This window comes from Adiantum capillus-veneris, chromosome 21 (genome assembly GCF_014529385.1).
Source record: "Adiantum capillus-veneris isolate H3 chromosome 21, ASM1452938v2, whole genome shotgun sequence".
In the NCBI taxonomy this organism is placed as follows: domain Eukaryota; kingdom Viridiplantae; phylum Streptophyta; class Polypodiopsida; order Polypodiales; family Pteridaceae; genus Adiantum; species Adiantum capillus-veneris.
Window position 1 is genome coordinate 58,978,529 of NC_140951.1, and position 17,546 is coordinate 58,996,074.

At 43.9% G+C, this 17,546-nt stretch overlaps 1 protein-coding gene across 2 annotated transcripts in view; it reads left to right on the forward strand.

Moving 5' to 3' along the window:
- Positions 1-17,546, forward strand: part of LOC147431012 (putative E3 ubiquitin-protein ligase ARI7) — a 61,154-nt gene that overhangs the window by 723 nt on the left and 42,885 nt on the right. For both annotated transcript variants that reach the window (XM_086493529.1, XM_086493528.1), the window contains one exon: positions 339-463. In XM_086493529.1, the coding sequence (XP_086349655.1) occupies positions 339-463 (125 nt within the window). The remainder of the gene's footprint in view (positions 1-338; positions 464-17,546) is intronic.

A 17,546-nucleotide genomic window follows, 5' to 3' on the forward strand; every position in this document is an offset into this window, starting at 1 on the left:
TATGCACTCATCAGGTACTTGTTTTCACTATGCACCTCGCCTCACAGTTTGGTTTGAGCTTGAAGTGCACAAGGAAGAATTGGAGCCTTTGGTTATAATCCTGAGTATCTGTATGAACTAACATCATACATGTCATAACGTAGAGGCCCGGCTATCTTTATTTAAAGCAAACAGCATCTAAGATTAAGCAGACAAAGGCCCCATCAAATGCCATTACATGTAAAGTTTCCGAATAAAGAAACTAAAAACGGTGTCATGAAGATGTGGCTTTGTTTGTGTACTTGAATTGATGGTTGGTTGCTTTGTTATCAGCATAGTCAATGTTTGTTTCTTTTCAGTCTACTTATCTGGTTCTAAGTGAGAAGGATATCCGGCAGCGACAAGAAGAGGCTGTAACAAATGTTTCAACTGTGCTGGACATTTCACCAACACAAGCGGGTATTCTTCTTCGGCATTTTAAATGGTATTCTTATCCATCATTTCTGAAATGCTTCATCTCTGGTCTTTCTGACTTCTTAATACTATATCAGTAATCCGTCATACAGCAAAATAGAATTGGTACTATGCACTGTTGCACTTATGTCAGTAAAGCAGTTGGTCGCTGCACTTTGGAATTGGAATCAGAAAGCAGAACACATCTGTTTTTGATTCCGAGTACCATTCCAACCCTCAATATGGAGTATTGTTTACGAGGAAGAGACACCTGTACATCTATTCCTAGGTGCGAATTTTTTGCCCAAGGTTTTTTTAAGGAAGATCTCTTCCATATTCTTCTAGAATGGTCATCTTATTGGCGGAGTTTGATTTCCTATAGCTTGGTAGTACTATCTCTCAAAAACAAGATGTAACTTCTTCCGAGTGTTAGGTCCTGCTGGAAGAGTTACGTAGCTGAAAGTTTGGGCAAAAACTATGCTTCGTATTTTGTGACTCCAGGCATAAAGGATTGTAATTAAACGGAGGCTTGGCATTGTTTGTTTGGCTGGTAATTGTCGAAATATCAAGACAAATTTGACACTTTTGCTTGGCATGTTGGACGGTTGGAACGATTACACAATGCAGCAAGGTAGTCTCCTATGTGGAGCAAGTTAATCCCTTCGTGGACCTAGGTGATCTCTTCACTGTTATTGTTCAAGGCACATAGACAAAAGTTGTATACACAAATAAATTCACACAAGTTGTATACATTGATAGATTTCAAAAAATAGAAGTCGTGAAGAAGACAAAATTCCTTCAAGGGACAAAGGTATGGATAGCTGATGAGTTAACACCCCTACAACTCAACAAGAGGATAAGCATAGCTGGATAAAGTCAAAGCAGCAAGGGAGAATGGCAAATGGGTGGCATACAGAGGAGGAAAAGCATTCATTGAAGAGTTATGTATGTCAGAATAGCACAATGTGGAAGTGTAGATGTGAGAGACACATGGTAGCAGATGTGTGTGTGTGTGAGAGAGAGAGAGAGAGAAAGAAAGAAAGAAAGAAAGAAAGATTTTTAACGTCTATGTCAGGCCGAAATCGGCCTATGAGACAAATCAAATGTACATTGTGTGTATGTCATCCGTCTATCGGAAAGACAAATGAAACAAAATTGATACAAAACTGAACTGAATGTAGGTATCAGAGAGAGAGAGAGAGAGAGAGAGAGAGAGAGAGAGAGAGAGAGAGAGAGAGAGAGAGAGAGAGAGAGAGAGCAGGTTTGTGGGTCGTAGGATCCCTAGCGATGGTTGTGCCTCTTGCTCCCGCCCTCTATCGCCACGTTTTGCCTCGTTTGCTGTACGACCTCGATAGCTTGCCAGGCCTCCCGCGTAGCTGCCTCCCTGTCTCCTGGTTCCGCCCTCAACCCCCTGTTCCCACACTCATGCCCTGCCTACAAGTAATAACGTCGTTGTGAGGATTAATGGTGCTAATCCTAGAATTAAGACTAAAACTTTGTACTTGAGATTAAACTAAGACTCAAAAGATGATGACACTTCTTTAATTGATTTGATTGATTGAATGAATAGCCACAATCGTGACATTCCCTCCCATTTAAAATGAGAGCCTTGGTCAAACAAATGACTTCTAATGTTGATAGAACTCCAGAAAAGCATCGAATCTTTGAAAATCTTCAATCTTTGAGCTATCTGGAACATGGCTTCATCAGGTTGATTGCAACAAGAAATTGATCTTCAAAATCTTTTGTATGATGTAAGACTTCGGTTTCAAAATCTTCCAATAAGTGGGAAACATTTGGCAAAGAGGAAATCTTCTCAAGGCATTCTTTGGAGGGGGTAACTTCAACTTTACTAATCATTGAAGAGGATTTTTGATTGAGATTGCAATCATCTTCCAATAATGAATCCCAAAATTCTTTAGAAGCATCTTCAAAAACTGTTACTTCATGTCTTGCAATTCACATATCATCATCTAGCAAAGAATCAAATCTGCCTTAGAATTTGCAACTATGTCTTTATCTTTATCTAGTAACGAAGTATTACTTGGAAAACCTTCTTGCTCGAAATAATCTTTGTCCTCATCAATTGATTGAGGAGAAGTTAGTGAATTCAAAAGTACATCAATAATAATATTTGCATTTGCATCGGAAATCATATTCGTTTCATAGTCCACTGTATCATGCTATTTGACTTGTACATGTGAGGCTTGAATCACTCGTTCCGCATGATAAAGGGCGTGTAAAATCAGTTCACGTCCATCTTTGAACATATTGATAGTATGTCCATGAAAGCTAATAGCTGGATCATATTCGAATAACTAGTGTTGACCAAGAATCATGTCGTAGTAAGATCAAGGCATGGATTCGAAATCCAGTTGATCTGCATAATTTTGAATATCGAACTGCAATTGTCGAATCTCATCACAAGTTAAAAGTGATCCCTTTGCTAACTCACATTATATAAGTGAGATGTCTTTTAAATTATTCGAGCATCGGCTGTCCATCAAAACATTGATGGAGCGACCATTGAGAGTTCCAAGAAGACTCAAAATATGCTTTGAGAGAGGCTCCAAAGTTGAAGAACCATACTGAGCATGATAGTCGTATCTGTCGAGACACGAATTGTATTGACCACATACTTTCCTTTATCCTTAGCAAAAGCTGATTGTTCGGAATTTGATGATGTTCCTGCCTTGGAATTTCTTCTCAAATTAGACGGACTTGGTTTTTTTGGACACTCTTACCATGTATGGTCACCACCCCAAATTGTATATTATCCATCCTTCTTTGAAGTCAAAGAAGCATTTGACGAAGAACCTTGTTGAGTATTGGAACGTTGATCTTGAGGAAATTCACGTTCTTTACCATGATCAAGTGGAATATTTGAAGGAGATTTGCTTTGAGATTGTCGATCTTGAGAGTAGAACCTTGAAGTTGAATAAGGCACCATTGATTGTTGCCTAAACTGAGTGTTGCTGCTGACTTTGGCTATAACGTTCTCTGGAACTGCGCTATGAAAAGCGAGCGCTATTTGAAGATCGGTCACCACGGAGAAAGTTCCGTGTAGGGCGCCAATTATTGCCAAGACGGTCCACATAGGCGATTGCAGCATCCACGGTGGTAGGGTTATATTTGTGAACGTTGTCCTTCTGGGTTGGTTCAAGCGCGTCAATGAAACTATGTAGTTTGTCAAAGGGGTTGAGATTCTCTATTTGCAGAGTTAGTTTGTGAAACTCTGTGTCATAAACTGCTGAAGCGTCAAGCCACTGAAGAAGGGTGCCAACATGCAGATCGTGATCTAGGAGCCTAAACCCTAGAAGCAACATAAGAAGAAGCAGCAACAGAAGAAGTTTTACTAACTTGCAAAGTCTTGCCGAGAGGCCTATTTTTGAAGAAGAGTTCCCACCAACTTATGGGACCTCGTCCTATGGGGCGCAAGTGACTAAAGGCGTTTCCTCGCTCTCATCCACTTCAGGTTGCTCATCAGGCTCCCCATCAACTCATTGAATGCAATTTGAATCTTCCAAGTATCAGGTATCTTGAGTCAAAAGGAGACATCATTTATCGTTTCTTTAATCTGGAAAGGGCCATAATACCTCATGCTAAGCTTTGGAAAAAGCCGCTCCTTTTCTTTTCGTTTCCTTAGGCGTGCCTTCTCAAGACGTAAGAGCACCCAATCGTCTTCCTTTAGTTTCAAGTCTCGTCGATGTCGATCTGCTGCCTTCTTATGTCGTTCTTGAGACTTATCTAAAGCCTCACAGACCTTGGCAAAAGCAGTGTCAAGTCCCTCGTGTATTGGTCAGCTTCAAAAATCTTGTCTTTAGTGTTGAGAAAGGGTGGAACCTTCTGAGTACCTTCAATTATCTCAAATGGCGCCTTTCCCGTCGAAGAGTGATCCATGTTATTGTAGGCGAATTCCACCAAAGGCAAATTTTTTTCTCATCGAGTCTTCTGATTAGAGATGTAAGCCTTCAATAAATCCGAAACAGTTGAATTTGCAATCTCAGATTGTCCATCTGTCTACGGGTGGAATGATAACGAGAACTGCAACCGTGTGCCAATGTTCTCCCAAATAGCCCTCCAAAACAAACTCGTGAATCGGGGATCTCTGACGGAAACTATTGTCTTGAATTTAGGCATTCAAAATTCGATGTAAGGTGCAGCGGAAGTGAATGTTGAACTTTGCTCAAGATGAGTGCTCCGAAGTGTGCTCAAGGTTTCTTTTACTTACGGAAGGGAGAGCCTTCCGTTCCTTTAGTGAGAGAGGGCAAGTGATCACAAACAAAGTGGATAAACACTGTGAATGAAGGTGCTGAGACTGAGAGATAGAGAGAGAAGAATACGGCACCAGAATGTTGTCAAACCCTCCTCCAAAGGCCCCACTCTCTATGGTGAGAGTGGTCTACTATTGATGGCACAAATCTCTACAATGCTTTGGACTTGCCGACGATGTCGACGACGATGAGGACGACGACAAGACGGGCTGAAATCTGCAAACGCTAATGGCTGAAATCTGCAAATTTTTATCTGCTGAATTCTGACTCTATGTCGGTGACGACTGCGATGACGACGATGTGACGAAGACACGCTGAAAAAGCAAAAATCTGCGTTTTCTGGGTTGAATCTGCAAATGCTCTTTAATTTGACTGTGCAGTGAGGATTTGCTGCGGGAAGGTGAGATCTGTAAGGTTTGGGGTCTCTACTGCGATGTCTATGTGCTGAAAACTGAAAACGCTACTGCATATGTTGAAGCCGTCGCGGAGAATGTGCAAAACGCTAGGTCTGTTGCATGATCCAAAAATGCTAGGGCTGAATCTGTCTTGCTGTCGCCAAGGAATCTGCGAGTGCAAAAACGCTGGTTGCTCTGAAATGTTGAAAATGTTAATCTTTGCCTTGGCTGAAAACGTTAGGTTTTGTTCGTCCGGGGGGGGGGGTGTCTTGCTGAGAAGGTGCCTGTTGAACACTTGGTTCCTGTTGCCTCTTCTGCCAGATTATGCTAGCGCTAATGTACTTGCTTATCAAAATTGCCCTACCTAGTTCCCAACAAACTCTCTCTCTCTCTCTCTCTCTCTCTCTCTCTCTCTCTCTCTCTCTCTCTCTCTCTCGTTTCCGGCGCGTGGCTCTCATCCTCTCTGCTGCTCACTCTCACTGGAGGCGTAGATGCTCTTTTCTCAGCAAGGCCGGCATCACTCCATGCGGAAGCATGCTACATATTTAAAGGCCCCTTAGCCATGAAAAAGCAATTTACATGAAAAGCTTCAAGTCCCAAAAGCATATGGTCCAAAAACTGGCGGAATAGGCAGCCATTGCAAAATCCGGAAATTTCCTACACGTGCCACGTCAACAGCGTGAAAGGTGGGTGTCCGTACAATTCATAGTTACCCGGAACGGGGAATGACAAAATGCATGAAATGCCATCCCCTGTTTCGACTCACGTCTGAAACACGGAACGGGAATCCAGAACGGAGAATTGGGATGGGAGCGGGGACCTGAAAATGGCCATTCCATGTAACTATGGTACAATTGCCACGTCATCGGCTTGCCAACGCAATCTACAGATCACCCGTACAACAACCACGTCATCAGTTTTTACGTAAGGTTAATTTGTGTGTATGTGTGTGTGTGGGTGCGTTACTTTAGGCCCTATCGGATGGGACCTTGCAAGTTGGGTTAGGATATTTAATCCTTACCCCTTGTGATTTGTAGGCCCTTTCGACAAGGATCATAAGTTGGTAAAGACTTCTTCTTCTGCTGGTTTTGCTAGGGTTTAGGCTCCTCGACTGGGACTTGCAGGTTGGCTAGGGTTAGAGCTCGGGGAGCTCTAACCCTCTGGGTCTTCTGTGGTTTGATGACATAAGCTCTAACCCTCTGGGTCTTCGGTGGTTTGACATGTCATCAGTTTGTGACATCTCCCCTTCTTGAAAGAAGAGCAATCGTCGGCTATTACATTATATCTGCAAAACAACTCAAGTTAGCTCAAAAATATTTGAGGGTCATTCAATTTTCTCATTCCATATCGGAGCTCTTGATGTTCTGGTGTAGCAAAATTAGCCGTCACACCATGATCGCGCTGATTTGTAACGGGTGTCTTGATGCACTAAAATTACATAACTAGGCAATCTCATCCAATTAGGAATATTCAGTGGTTGGCACATCACAATGTAACACAACTGCTCATATATGCATGTTAGAAGAGACAATAAACAGCGCCGTTGAGCACTCCTCCCAGACACACGGTCTTAGGCATGAAGCTACTCAACGACTACCTCCTCACTCCCCCCGCAAATAACCTAAAAAGGTCCGGGTCATGAGCTTAGAGGATTGATACAACCAAACGCTCCCTAGACTGCAGCATGTGTTGCTTGGAGGTTCCGAGCATACAACTAAACGCTCCCCAGTCCACCAGCTTGCGTTGTTCAGAGGTTTTCCAACATACAACTAAATGCTCCCTATACACGGATTGCGTTGTTGAGAGGGTTCCATCATATGACTAAACCCTAAAAAGACTTGACGCTTGAACTGCGAAGGTGACTACTGTAAAATGCGCTGACATGCTGACATGGCATGCTGTACGGATGTTGATGTGGCAGGTTGTACGAATTTCCGCAAAACGTGTTGGCTGACTTCAGCGCTAGCTTTTGGCAGCAGATGCTTTTGAGGTTATTGATTCTGATAGAAGTGCTTTTGGGCTCTGCTCTTAGGCAACCCTTGAATGTTTATAAGGAACCCAGGGCCTCACTCTGCAATGTATCTGGACGCAGAGTCTGAGAGCAGAGAATTCTTGTGAGTTGTACTTTGCCATGCCATCTCTCTCTCTCTCTCTCTCTCTCTCTCTCTCTCTCTCTCTCTCTCTCTCTCGGGAACGTTATGTGATTGCAGTTTCTGTTTGTGTGTTGCTATCACAAATTGGTGACGTGGCAACAAGCCCCCGTACACACACTGTTGACGTGGCAACAGACTCTGTAAAACGCGTCGACAGGCTAACGTGGCAGAATGTTCGGACCCTTGAAAATTGCACCGCAAATCGCGCTGTTGACGTGGCAATCCGTAAGGAATTCCGTAATTTGCTGATTTAGCTCGTAGATTTTGGATAAAAGATTTTTAAGAGAATTGCTTTTGGGACAATTGCTTTTGAGTTTGAGATTTTGGGGCTCTGCTTTTGGGCATCCCTTGTAACCTTTATAATGAGCCCAAGGGGGCTCACTCTACAGAGCATTTAGACGCAGAGTCTGGGAGTTGGAGTACCCGCGGGAGTTGTACTTTGCTCAAAGATTAATATAAAAAGAAATACCGAAAGGGGCGCCAATCTTTGGGGCGAATACCTCTTGGCACGGAACTACGACGGGCCGTGTCGTCTTTTGTGAACTGTTTTAAAGCGAATCTCTGTTGTGTCGCGGTAGAATCTTGACTTAGGGTGTCCAAGATTGTTACAGTGGTATCAGAGCACATAAAGATTCTTCTTCTACTGTCACGACCCTATGTGTCTGTGGATAAGCTACAACATGACCGGGGTTCAATTCAGTCAAGTCAGTCTAGAATAGGAAGTGATCTGGCACTTTTGCGAGTCTGTTCGCAGACCGTGCATGTCCAGACACTTAGAGTAGATGCATATCCTGTGGTTGCACATAGCATGATCGTCAGATTTTCATCAGAACCCATCAGGAGCGTCTTTACAATGCATAAACCTATTTTCCCTATTTTAGCCAATTTTCACTTATTATTTTTAAGTGACTTTTGTTGGGAACTAGGTAGGGCAAATTTCATAAGTTTGTATATATAGAAACCTAGGGCTAGCACTTTTTGGCAGAAGAGGCAGCAGGAACTTCAATTCAACAGGCACCTTCTCAGCAGGACCCTAGTAGGCCTAGCGTCTTTGCAACACAGCAGCAAGGACCTAGCATTTTGCAACCACACATCAGCCCTTGGTGTTTTTGCATGGCAGGATAGCCTCGGCGACCATAAGACACAGCAGATCAGCCCTAGCGACAGCAGATTCCCCAGTGACAGCAGATCAGTAGTTTCCTCAGCAAAGACAGATTTCAGTCCCTAGCGTTTTTGGTTTGCAGATCAACCTCAACGTTTTTGCAGATCTTCGTGATGGAATCAGCCCTAGACTCAATGTTTTCAGTTTTCAGCAGTCAGTTTCCGTAGTAGAACCCCCATACCTCGCAGATCGCACCTTCCCGCAGCAAATCCTCGCCGCACGGTAAGATCCCGCGAAGTTTGCAGTTTCAGCCCGGAAAACGCAGATTTCAGCATCTGCGTTTTCAGCGCCTCGTCTTCGTACCGTCGTCATTGACATCGACATCGTCACCGACATAGAATCATAGTTCAGCAGATAAAGATTTGCAGATTTCAGCCTTAGCATTTTCAGATTTCAACCCGTCTCGTCGTCGTCCTCATCGTCATGGACATCGTCGGCAAGTCCAAGCATTGTAGAGATTGTGCAATCAATAGTAGACCTCTCTCGCCATAGAGAGTGGGGCCTTTGGAGGAGGGTTTGACAACATTCTGGTGTTGTATTCTCTTCTCTCTCCATCTCTCAGTCTCAGCACCTTCATTCACAATGTTCACCATTTTGTTTGTGTCCATTGCAATCTCTCACTAAAGGAACGGAAGGCTCTCCCTTCCGTAAGTAAAAGGAACCTTGAGCACAGTTCGGAGCACTCATCTTGAGCAACGTTCAACATTCACTTCCGTTGCACCTTACATCTACGAAGGATCCGATCCTTTTTGCAGCGCACACAACTTTTGGGAAAGAATCTTCGTGTCCCAAACGCGGACTTATTAGCCACTCCCATCCTTCATACATCGCGCATCGGGCGCGCCCCCGTCTTCATCGCTTTGTCTTACAGGACATAAAGCCATAAAGAATCCCAGATTACACATGGGTTCTCATGGAGAATCTGACAGAGATGACACCTCTCAGTGGGAAGGCAAAGAAAAGTTGAAAATTCGGCGCGGGAACTGAAGAAAAGAATGAAGATTTAGGCAAAATTTTTTTCGAACAATTTTGTCAGAAAGTAGCACAAACGTCAACTGCAGATTGGCAAATGTGTAAACAGATTGACTAAGTACACCAAGGACTTGAGGTTTGCTAAACACCTGGAGAATTACCCGACTGATAAGATTTACTCGAGATGGCGTGTGGCCATTGCTTCTCCTCTCAGGTAGGGAGGAAAGCCGAAAAGACAGACGAGTGTAGAAAAGCGGAACGTGTATTCGCAGAAAGACATGGACAAGCACTCTTGAAAAGAAGCACTTCTACAAAGCCAACCAATATGACTCTCTCAAAGACAAGAGCAAGAAAAGAAAAGAATTTAAAGAAGGTGGACAGTCGATTAAATTTGAATCCTTTTTTGGGTTCCGAGATGCTCCGAGGGCTTTGGCCTTTATTCAACAATTTGACATAGCTTTCTCTGGAGGGCATTACTCAGAGCGCTCCAAGATTAGGAGGGCTACATCTTTCTTCAAGGAAAATGCTCGAACATGGTGGTCCACTCTTCTTCTGAGGAAGGAAGCTCCATAAATGGTTGAAATTCAAAAGGCTCTTTATTTCTTCTTCGCTAACTCGGGAGTACGAACGAGATATACGAACTGCTTGGAATCATCTTCGGATGACCAAGGGAGATTCTTTGGACACTTATTGCGATTTTGGAACTCTTTTCCACCAACCTCTTCATTTAAGAAGGTCTCGTTTAAGGAATAGATCGAGCGGTTTTGCTGTGGACTCCCTACAGAGATCCAAGACTACTGCCTGGAATAAAAGTTGAATTCTATTCAAGAATTGATGGGTCATGTGAAACGGGGTTTTGCGATACATTCGGGCAATTTGACTTACCCCATTGATGAGATCTTGACTCAGAGAACCCAACAGACCTTCCACAATGAAAGTAGAAAGAGAGAGAGTTTTCAGGACAAAGGAAAGAAAGATACACGTCCACGACTGACTCTTAGAGAAAGGGCTATCTATCTCAAAGAGGGGAAGTGTTATGGCTGTGGGGAATTTGGACACATCTCTGCAAAGTGCCCCAAAAAGGCACAGCAAGAACAGACTGAAGACAAGCCAGAGAGTTCTAGAGCAGCAGAGGAACGTGGCAGAAAAGGTAGATGAAAGCAGAACTGGTACCACATTGAGTGGGGCCCGATCCGAGTCAGATGAACAAAAGTACAAAACTTTGCCGCCCTTGGCGCAAAGTGAAAGATAAGGAAGTCCTCATTTTTGTTTGATGGAGGAGCCAAGGCCAACTTCTTTTCACTTGAATTGGCGGCTCGACTTGGAATTATGTCCGACAGGCTGAGGCCACAGGTGGAGGCCCTTGGTGGAATTTGCCTACAATAACGCGATCCACTCTTCGACGGGGAAGGCGCCATTTGAGATTATTGAAGGTGCTACGAAGGTTCCACCCTTCCTAAGCACGAAAGATAAGATTTTTGAAGTCGACCAATACACGAGGGACTTGGACACTACTTTTGCCAAGGTCCAGGAGGCTGTAGCGAAATCTTAGGAAAGACACAAGAAGGCAGCAGATCGACACCGTCGCGATTTGAAATTAAAGGAAGACGATTGGGTGCTCTTACGTTTTGAGATGGCACGCCGGAGAAAGTAAAAGGGAAAGGAGCGGCTTTTTCCAAAGCTTAGCATAAGATACTATGGACCTTTCTAGATAAAAGAAAAGATAAATGATGTCTCATTTAGATTGAAGCTGCCCAATACTTGGAGAATTCACAATGCTTTTCATGTGAGTCTCTTGAAGCCTTTTAAAGGCGATGTGCCTGATGATGGGGAGCCAGATGAGCAACCCGAAGTGTAGGAAAGCGAGGAGATACTCGTTCCAGAACAGATATTGGCACATAAAGATAGAAAGATTAAGGGTAAAGTGATTAGGCGGTTCTTGGTTAAATTCAAGAACTGTCCTACATTGGATGCGAAGTGGATGGAGGAGGAGGACCTAGCAGATACTCTCAGATTGTGGAACTTTACCTTGAAGCATTCGGTTTAACATAGTCTACTCCGATAGAACCCTGATTTCAGCATGGGCAAATCTAGTGCAACGGGTTTGCACAAGAGGGGAGTCACCCCGCTCCTTTGTCAACAGATTGCCCCGATTTTTGATATAGAGTCACTGATGTTCCTTTGGGTTTCAGGGATACTGCTCGGCTGACAGTATCCTGCTGTATGACTTGATGAACTGGATTTCCCGAAAATGAAAATGATACTGATTGATTTGCAGTTGACTTGTTTGAGTGCAGGAACTGAAAGACGAAATGATTGCAACATTTTGGTCTCATAAATCTCTATAGACATGATTGCAATAAGGATTAGTTAATCAGGCATTTGTGAGATGCGATTACTAAATACGTTGCAGATTAATCATGGTCTGAGTTTTGGAATGATTTTGAATGTGATTTGTCGGGTGATGTCCTGTGATGTCAAGTGATGTGAGTGTCGATTGGTACATGTGCTAGATGTGTTGTGCCTAGTGCGTCGATACTAACAATCAGTGTGTGCTAAGACAGCTTATGGCCTCTGTTTGTTTTTGCGGGGTTTGTCACAAACTGGTGATGTGGCAATAGGCCCCCAGACAAACACACTGTTGACGTGGTAGCAAGCTCCGACGCGTGAACAGGTTGACGTGGCAGAATGTACGGACCCTTGAAAATTGCGCCGCTAATCGCGTTGTTGACGTGGCAGTCCGTACTGAATTCCGTAAATTGCGTTGGCTAATTTAGCTCGTAGCTTTTGGATAAAAAGATTTTTAAGAGAATTGTTGTTGGGACAATTGCTTTTGAGTTTGAGATTTTGGGGCTCTGCTTTTGGACATCCCTTGTAAACTTTATAATAAACCCAAGGGGGCTCACTCTGCAGAGCATCTGGACGCAGAGTCTAAGAGCGAGCACCCGCGGGAGTTCTACTTTGCTCAAAGATTAATATAAAAAGAAATACCGAAAGGGGCGCTAGTCTTTGGGGCCAATACCTCTTGGCATGGAACTACGTCGGGCCGTGTCGTCTTTTGTGAACTGTTTTAAAGTGAATCTCTGCTGTGTTGCGGGAGAATCTTGACTTGGGGCATCCAAGTTTGTTACTATTGTCAGGTGCAATGGAAGTGTTTTAAGGATTCTCGGATCTAGTACTCCGCACGAACACAAGGGACACTTTATTTCACTTGAAAGAACGGAACTGAACTGAAAGAAAGAGAGAGATACAAGAAAGAGAGAAAAGAGACGACACTGAATGTCGGGTCCCAAACTCAAGGGCACCCTTGCTCTGTTGCCAGAGCAAGTACCTTCTTTATTCTTGCACAATGCTGATACAATGACTAAATGCAGAGATGCTGATGCTAATAGCTAATGTTACAAAGTGATGACGTGGCATGACCACCCGGATAGTTGCTGACGTGGCAGAAACGGTATGGACGTTGATGTGGCAGCAATACGGACTCCTGATTTTGCACTGACTGTTGACGTGGCAGAACAGTACGGATTTCAGAGATTTGCGTTGACTGTGTTGACGTGGCAGCTGTAACAGACTTGGACACTCCAAGTCAAGAATCAACCGCGACAGCACCAAATAACCACTTCAAAACAATTCACAGATCACAATAGATTTGCACTGGCCCGACGGAGTTCCGTGCCTAGAGATATTGGCCCCAAAGACTGGCGCCCCTTTCGGTATTTCTTTTTATATTAATCAATCATCAAAGTACAAGAGAGCGGTTAGGGTTTCACTCTTAGACTCTGCGTCCAGATGCTCTGAGAAGTGAGGCCCTCACCACTAATTTAAAGGTTACAAGGGATGCCCAAAAGCAGAGCCCCAAAAGCTTTTAAAATCAAAAGCACCAGTTCTCTCTCTCTCTTAGAGAGTCTTTTCTCTTTTTTTTTTAAAAAAAAAAGCAAAAGCAAAAGCAAAATTCGCGTCGCTCATCATTTTCCAAATTTTTTTTATAAAATAATCCGCCTCCGCGATTTTCAGAATTTAGGGTTTTTGGCAAAAATTAGGGTTTGCAGGAATTTTAGGGTTTCTGGCAGAAATTAGGGTTTTTGCTGTCCGCCACGTCATCACTTTGTGACATACCCCCCTCTTGAAAGCATTGTAATCGACCGCGATTACGCCTGCAAAACCGACAAAAGCCATAAACCGTCTTAGTAGACACTGACTGTTAGTACCTACGTACTAGGAACACACATCTAGCACATGTACAAAATCGACAATCACATCACACGACATCACAGGACATCACCAGACATCACAGGACATCACATGACATTCAACATTCATTCGGATCTTAGACCATGATTTATCGGCAATGTAGCTAGCAATCACATCTAGGTCCAATCGGGACCTCATCGATGTCCGATTGACTAACCCCTATTGCAACCATGTCTATTCGAGATCAAGTAGACCAAAATGCTGCAGTCATTTCGTCTACCAGTTCCTGCACTCACAAGAAGTCAAGAACAAATCAGTATCATAATTTGGAATTCCATTTCATAAAGTCGTCCAGCAGAATACTGTCAGCTCTCAGTATCCTTGAAGCTCAAAGAGACATCAGTGACTTTAGTATCAAAATTGAGGCATCTGTTGACAAAGGAGTGGAGTGACTCCCCTCTTGTGCATCCCACTGCACCAGATCTCCGGCCAAGCTGAATTCTGGGTTCCGTTTGGAGTAGACTATGCTAAACCAAAACATCGAGGTAAAGTTTCACAATCCGAGGAGTATCTGCTAGGTCCTCCTCCTCCATCCACTTCGCATCAAATGCAGGAAAGTTCTTGAACTTAACCAAGAACCGCCTTCGAACTTTACCTTTCTTCGTATCATTATGTGCCAAAATCTGTTCAGGAACAAGGATCTCCTCGTTTTCTTCCACTTTGGGTTGCTCATCAGGCTCCCCATCATCAGGCACATCACCCTTAACAGGGTTCAAGAGACTCACATGCAATGCATTGTGAATCCTCCAAGTATCTGGCAGTTTCAATCGAAAGGAGACATCATTTATCTTGTCAGTAATGTGGAAAGGTGCGTAGTATCACATACTAAGCTTTGGAAAAAGCCTCTCCTTTCCCTGTTTCTTTCTTAGGCGTGCCTTCTCAAAAGTAAGAGCACCCAATCATCCTCCTTTAGTTTCCAGTCGCGACGATGGCGATCCGCTGCCTTTTTCTGTCGTTCTTGAGACTCCTGCAAAGTCTCGCGAACCTTGGCAAAAGCCGTATCCAAATCTCGCGAATATTCATCCGCTTCAAATTTCTAATCTTTCGTGCTGAGGAAGGATGGAACCTTCGCAGCAGTTTCAACAATCTCACATGGCATCTTCCCCGTCGAAGAGTGTATCGTGTTATTGTAGGCAAATTCCACCAAAGGTAAGTTCTTTTCCCATTGAGTCTTCTGATGCGAGATACAAGACTTCAATAAATCTAAAATCACTGAATTGGCAATCTCAGATTGCCCGTCAGTCTGCAAGTGGAACGATGACGAGAACTGCAACCGCGTGCCAATGTTCTCCCAAATTGCCTTCCAAAACAAACTCATAAATCTGGGGTCTCTGTCGGAGACAATCGTCTCAGGCGTGCCATGTAATCGGAAAATCATCGTGATCATTCTGTATTCTCGGGAGATCAAAATATGAAATCCATTTCAATATTTTCCCAGGGGCGGGTGGGTATGGGTAAAGGCTGTAACAATTCCTGTGCCTTATGCCTGTCAAACTTGACCTTCTGGCATACCAAGCAACTGCGCACAAACTCTTCCACATCCTTCTTCAGTCTCCGCCAAAAGAAATCTCTCTCTACCCCTTTCATGGTGGTAGCAATGCCGCGGTGACCCGTAAAAGGTGGACAGTGGCAATCAGTCATAACCTTTTCCCTCAAGGGTTGTGTAACGCACAACATAGTCTTTTTCATCAAGTAGCCTTCCCGAAGGGAGTATCCAACTTCTGTCTCCCCATCCCGTATCCGTGTGAAAATATCTGCAAAATCTGTATCTGTGGCACACTGATCGACCATATCCTCGAAGCTCCTATGATGTATCGCGGAAATAGCCAGAACCAACGGTGATTTCTCATTCTTCGAGAAAACAATGATGTCGTCAAAGAAAGTGCCAACAAATAGCCTGTACTCTCGAAAAATCCTGTCCATCATCCGGTTAAATGTCGCAGGAGCATTGGTTAAGCCAAAAGGCATCACCAAAAACTCAAATAACCCAAAAGTCGTCCGAAAAGCTGTCTTGTAGACATCTCTTGGCGCTATCCTGATCTGATGATATCCACTCTTCAAGTCAATCCTGCTAAAGCACGAGGATCCCTGTAACCTATCGAGTATATCATCGATCCTAGGAATCGGAAATCTGTTCTTGATGGTGATTTCGTTGAGAGTGCTATAATCGATGCACATTCTCCAAGATCCGTCTTTCTTCAAAACCAACAACACTGGAGAGCAATACGGTGAAGTACTAGGCTGGACAAGACCCTTTTCCAAGAGGTCTTTCACTGAGTTCATAATCTTTTCATTCTGTACTCGGCTCACACGATAAGGTGGCCGATTCGGTGGCGTGCTTCCAAATTTCAGATCAATGGTATGATCTTCAGGCCCTCTCAAAAGCAATCGGCATGAGCGTGGAGAAAAAAAATCTTGGCGTTCTTTTCTTCAGGTCAAAACATATTCAACTTTTATCCATCGTTCAGTTCTCCCAAAAGAATGAGTAAGAAAACTGAAGTTCATCAAGTACAATCTCTAAGCCCTTCATTTATCAAAGTCGCTTTCTCGGCCCGGTAGTCAACCACGGCGTAGTTCTTGTGGTACCAAGGGATCCCGAGTAGAACGTCACTCGTGAGCCCTGAACACCCCTGTCATTGCAAACGAAGTTTGCCAATGCTCGGTGTAATGGCAACATCCCATCCGGGTGCCAGTCAAACTACCTCCGCCTGTGGCGTCAGTCTGTCGGGCGTAGTTCCAAATCCAGCCGCCAATTCCAAGTGAAAAGAAGTTGGCCTTGGCTCCTTTAAAAGAACTTCCTGATCCTTCACTTTGCCCCGAAAGCGGCAAAGTTTGTACTTTCATTCATTAGATTCGGTGCAGGTCCGACGCCATGTGGTACCAGTTCTACTTTTCTATCTGCCTTTTTTGCCATATACCTCAGCTGCTCTCAAACTCTTAGGCCTGTCGTCGTCTTTATCATTCTGTTCTTTCTGTGCCTTATCAGGGCACTCTGCGGAGATATGTCCATGTTCCCCGCATCCAAAGCACTTCCCCTCTGTGATGAAGCGAGCTCTCTCCTCAGGAGTAAGCTTGGGTCGTGTATCCTTTTTTTTCTCTAGGTTGCTCTTTTTCATTCTACTTTCATTCCCAGAAGTCTGTTCGGCTCGTTGTGTCATGGCCTTATCTGTGGGGTAGGTCAAACTGCCAGAGTGAATGGCAAAGCCCCGCTTCGCATGACTCATCAACTCTTGAATAGAAGCTGACTTCTGTTCCAAGCAGTGATCTCAGATCTCTGTAGGTAGACCCAAGGTAAACCGCTCAATCTGTTCTTTGAACGAGATCTTCTTGAATGAAGAGGCGGGTAGAAAAGAGCTCCAGAATCTTTCACAATAAGCATTGATTGTATCTTTCTTGGTCATCCGAAGATGGTTCCAAGCAGCTCGTACATCTCGTTCATATTCTTGCGTTAACCAAGAAGAAATAAAAAGCCTCTAAAATTTCAGCCATTTAAGTGGCGCACTCTTGTTAAAAGAAGCGTGGACCACCAAGTACGAGCATTCCCCTTAAGGTAAGAGGTAGCTCTCTGAATCTTGGAGTGCTCTGAATAGTGTGCTCCCGCGAAAGCAATGTCAAACTGCTGAATAAAAGACAAAGCCTTCGAAGCATCTGAGTATCCTGAAAAGTATCAAACTTGATAGAGTGGCCACCTTCCTTAAACTCTCGGACTTTCTTGCTTTTATCTTCGAGAAAGTCATACTGGTTGGCTTTGTAAAAATTCTTCTTGTTCGCATAAAACTTTTCGTCATCGGAATCTGAGCTGTCTGTAGACGAGTCCTCAGTAGAACTGTGAGTCTCTTGGCGAGATTTAGCCTTCTTTGCCTTTCTCTTGCCCTTTCCAAAGCGTTGCTTCTTGCTTCGTTTT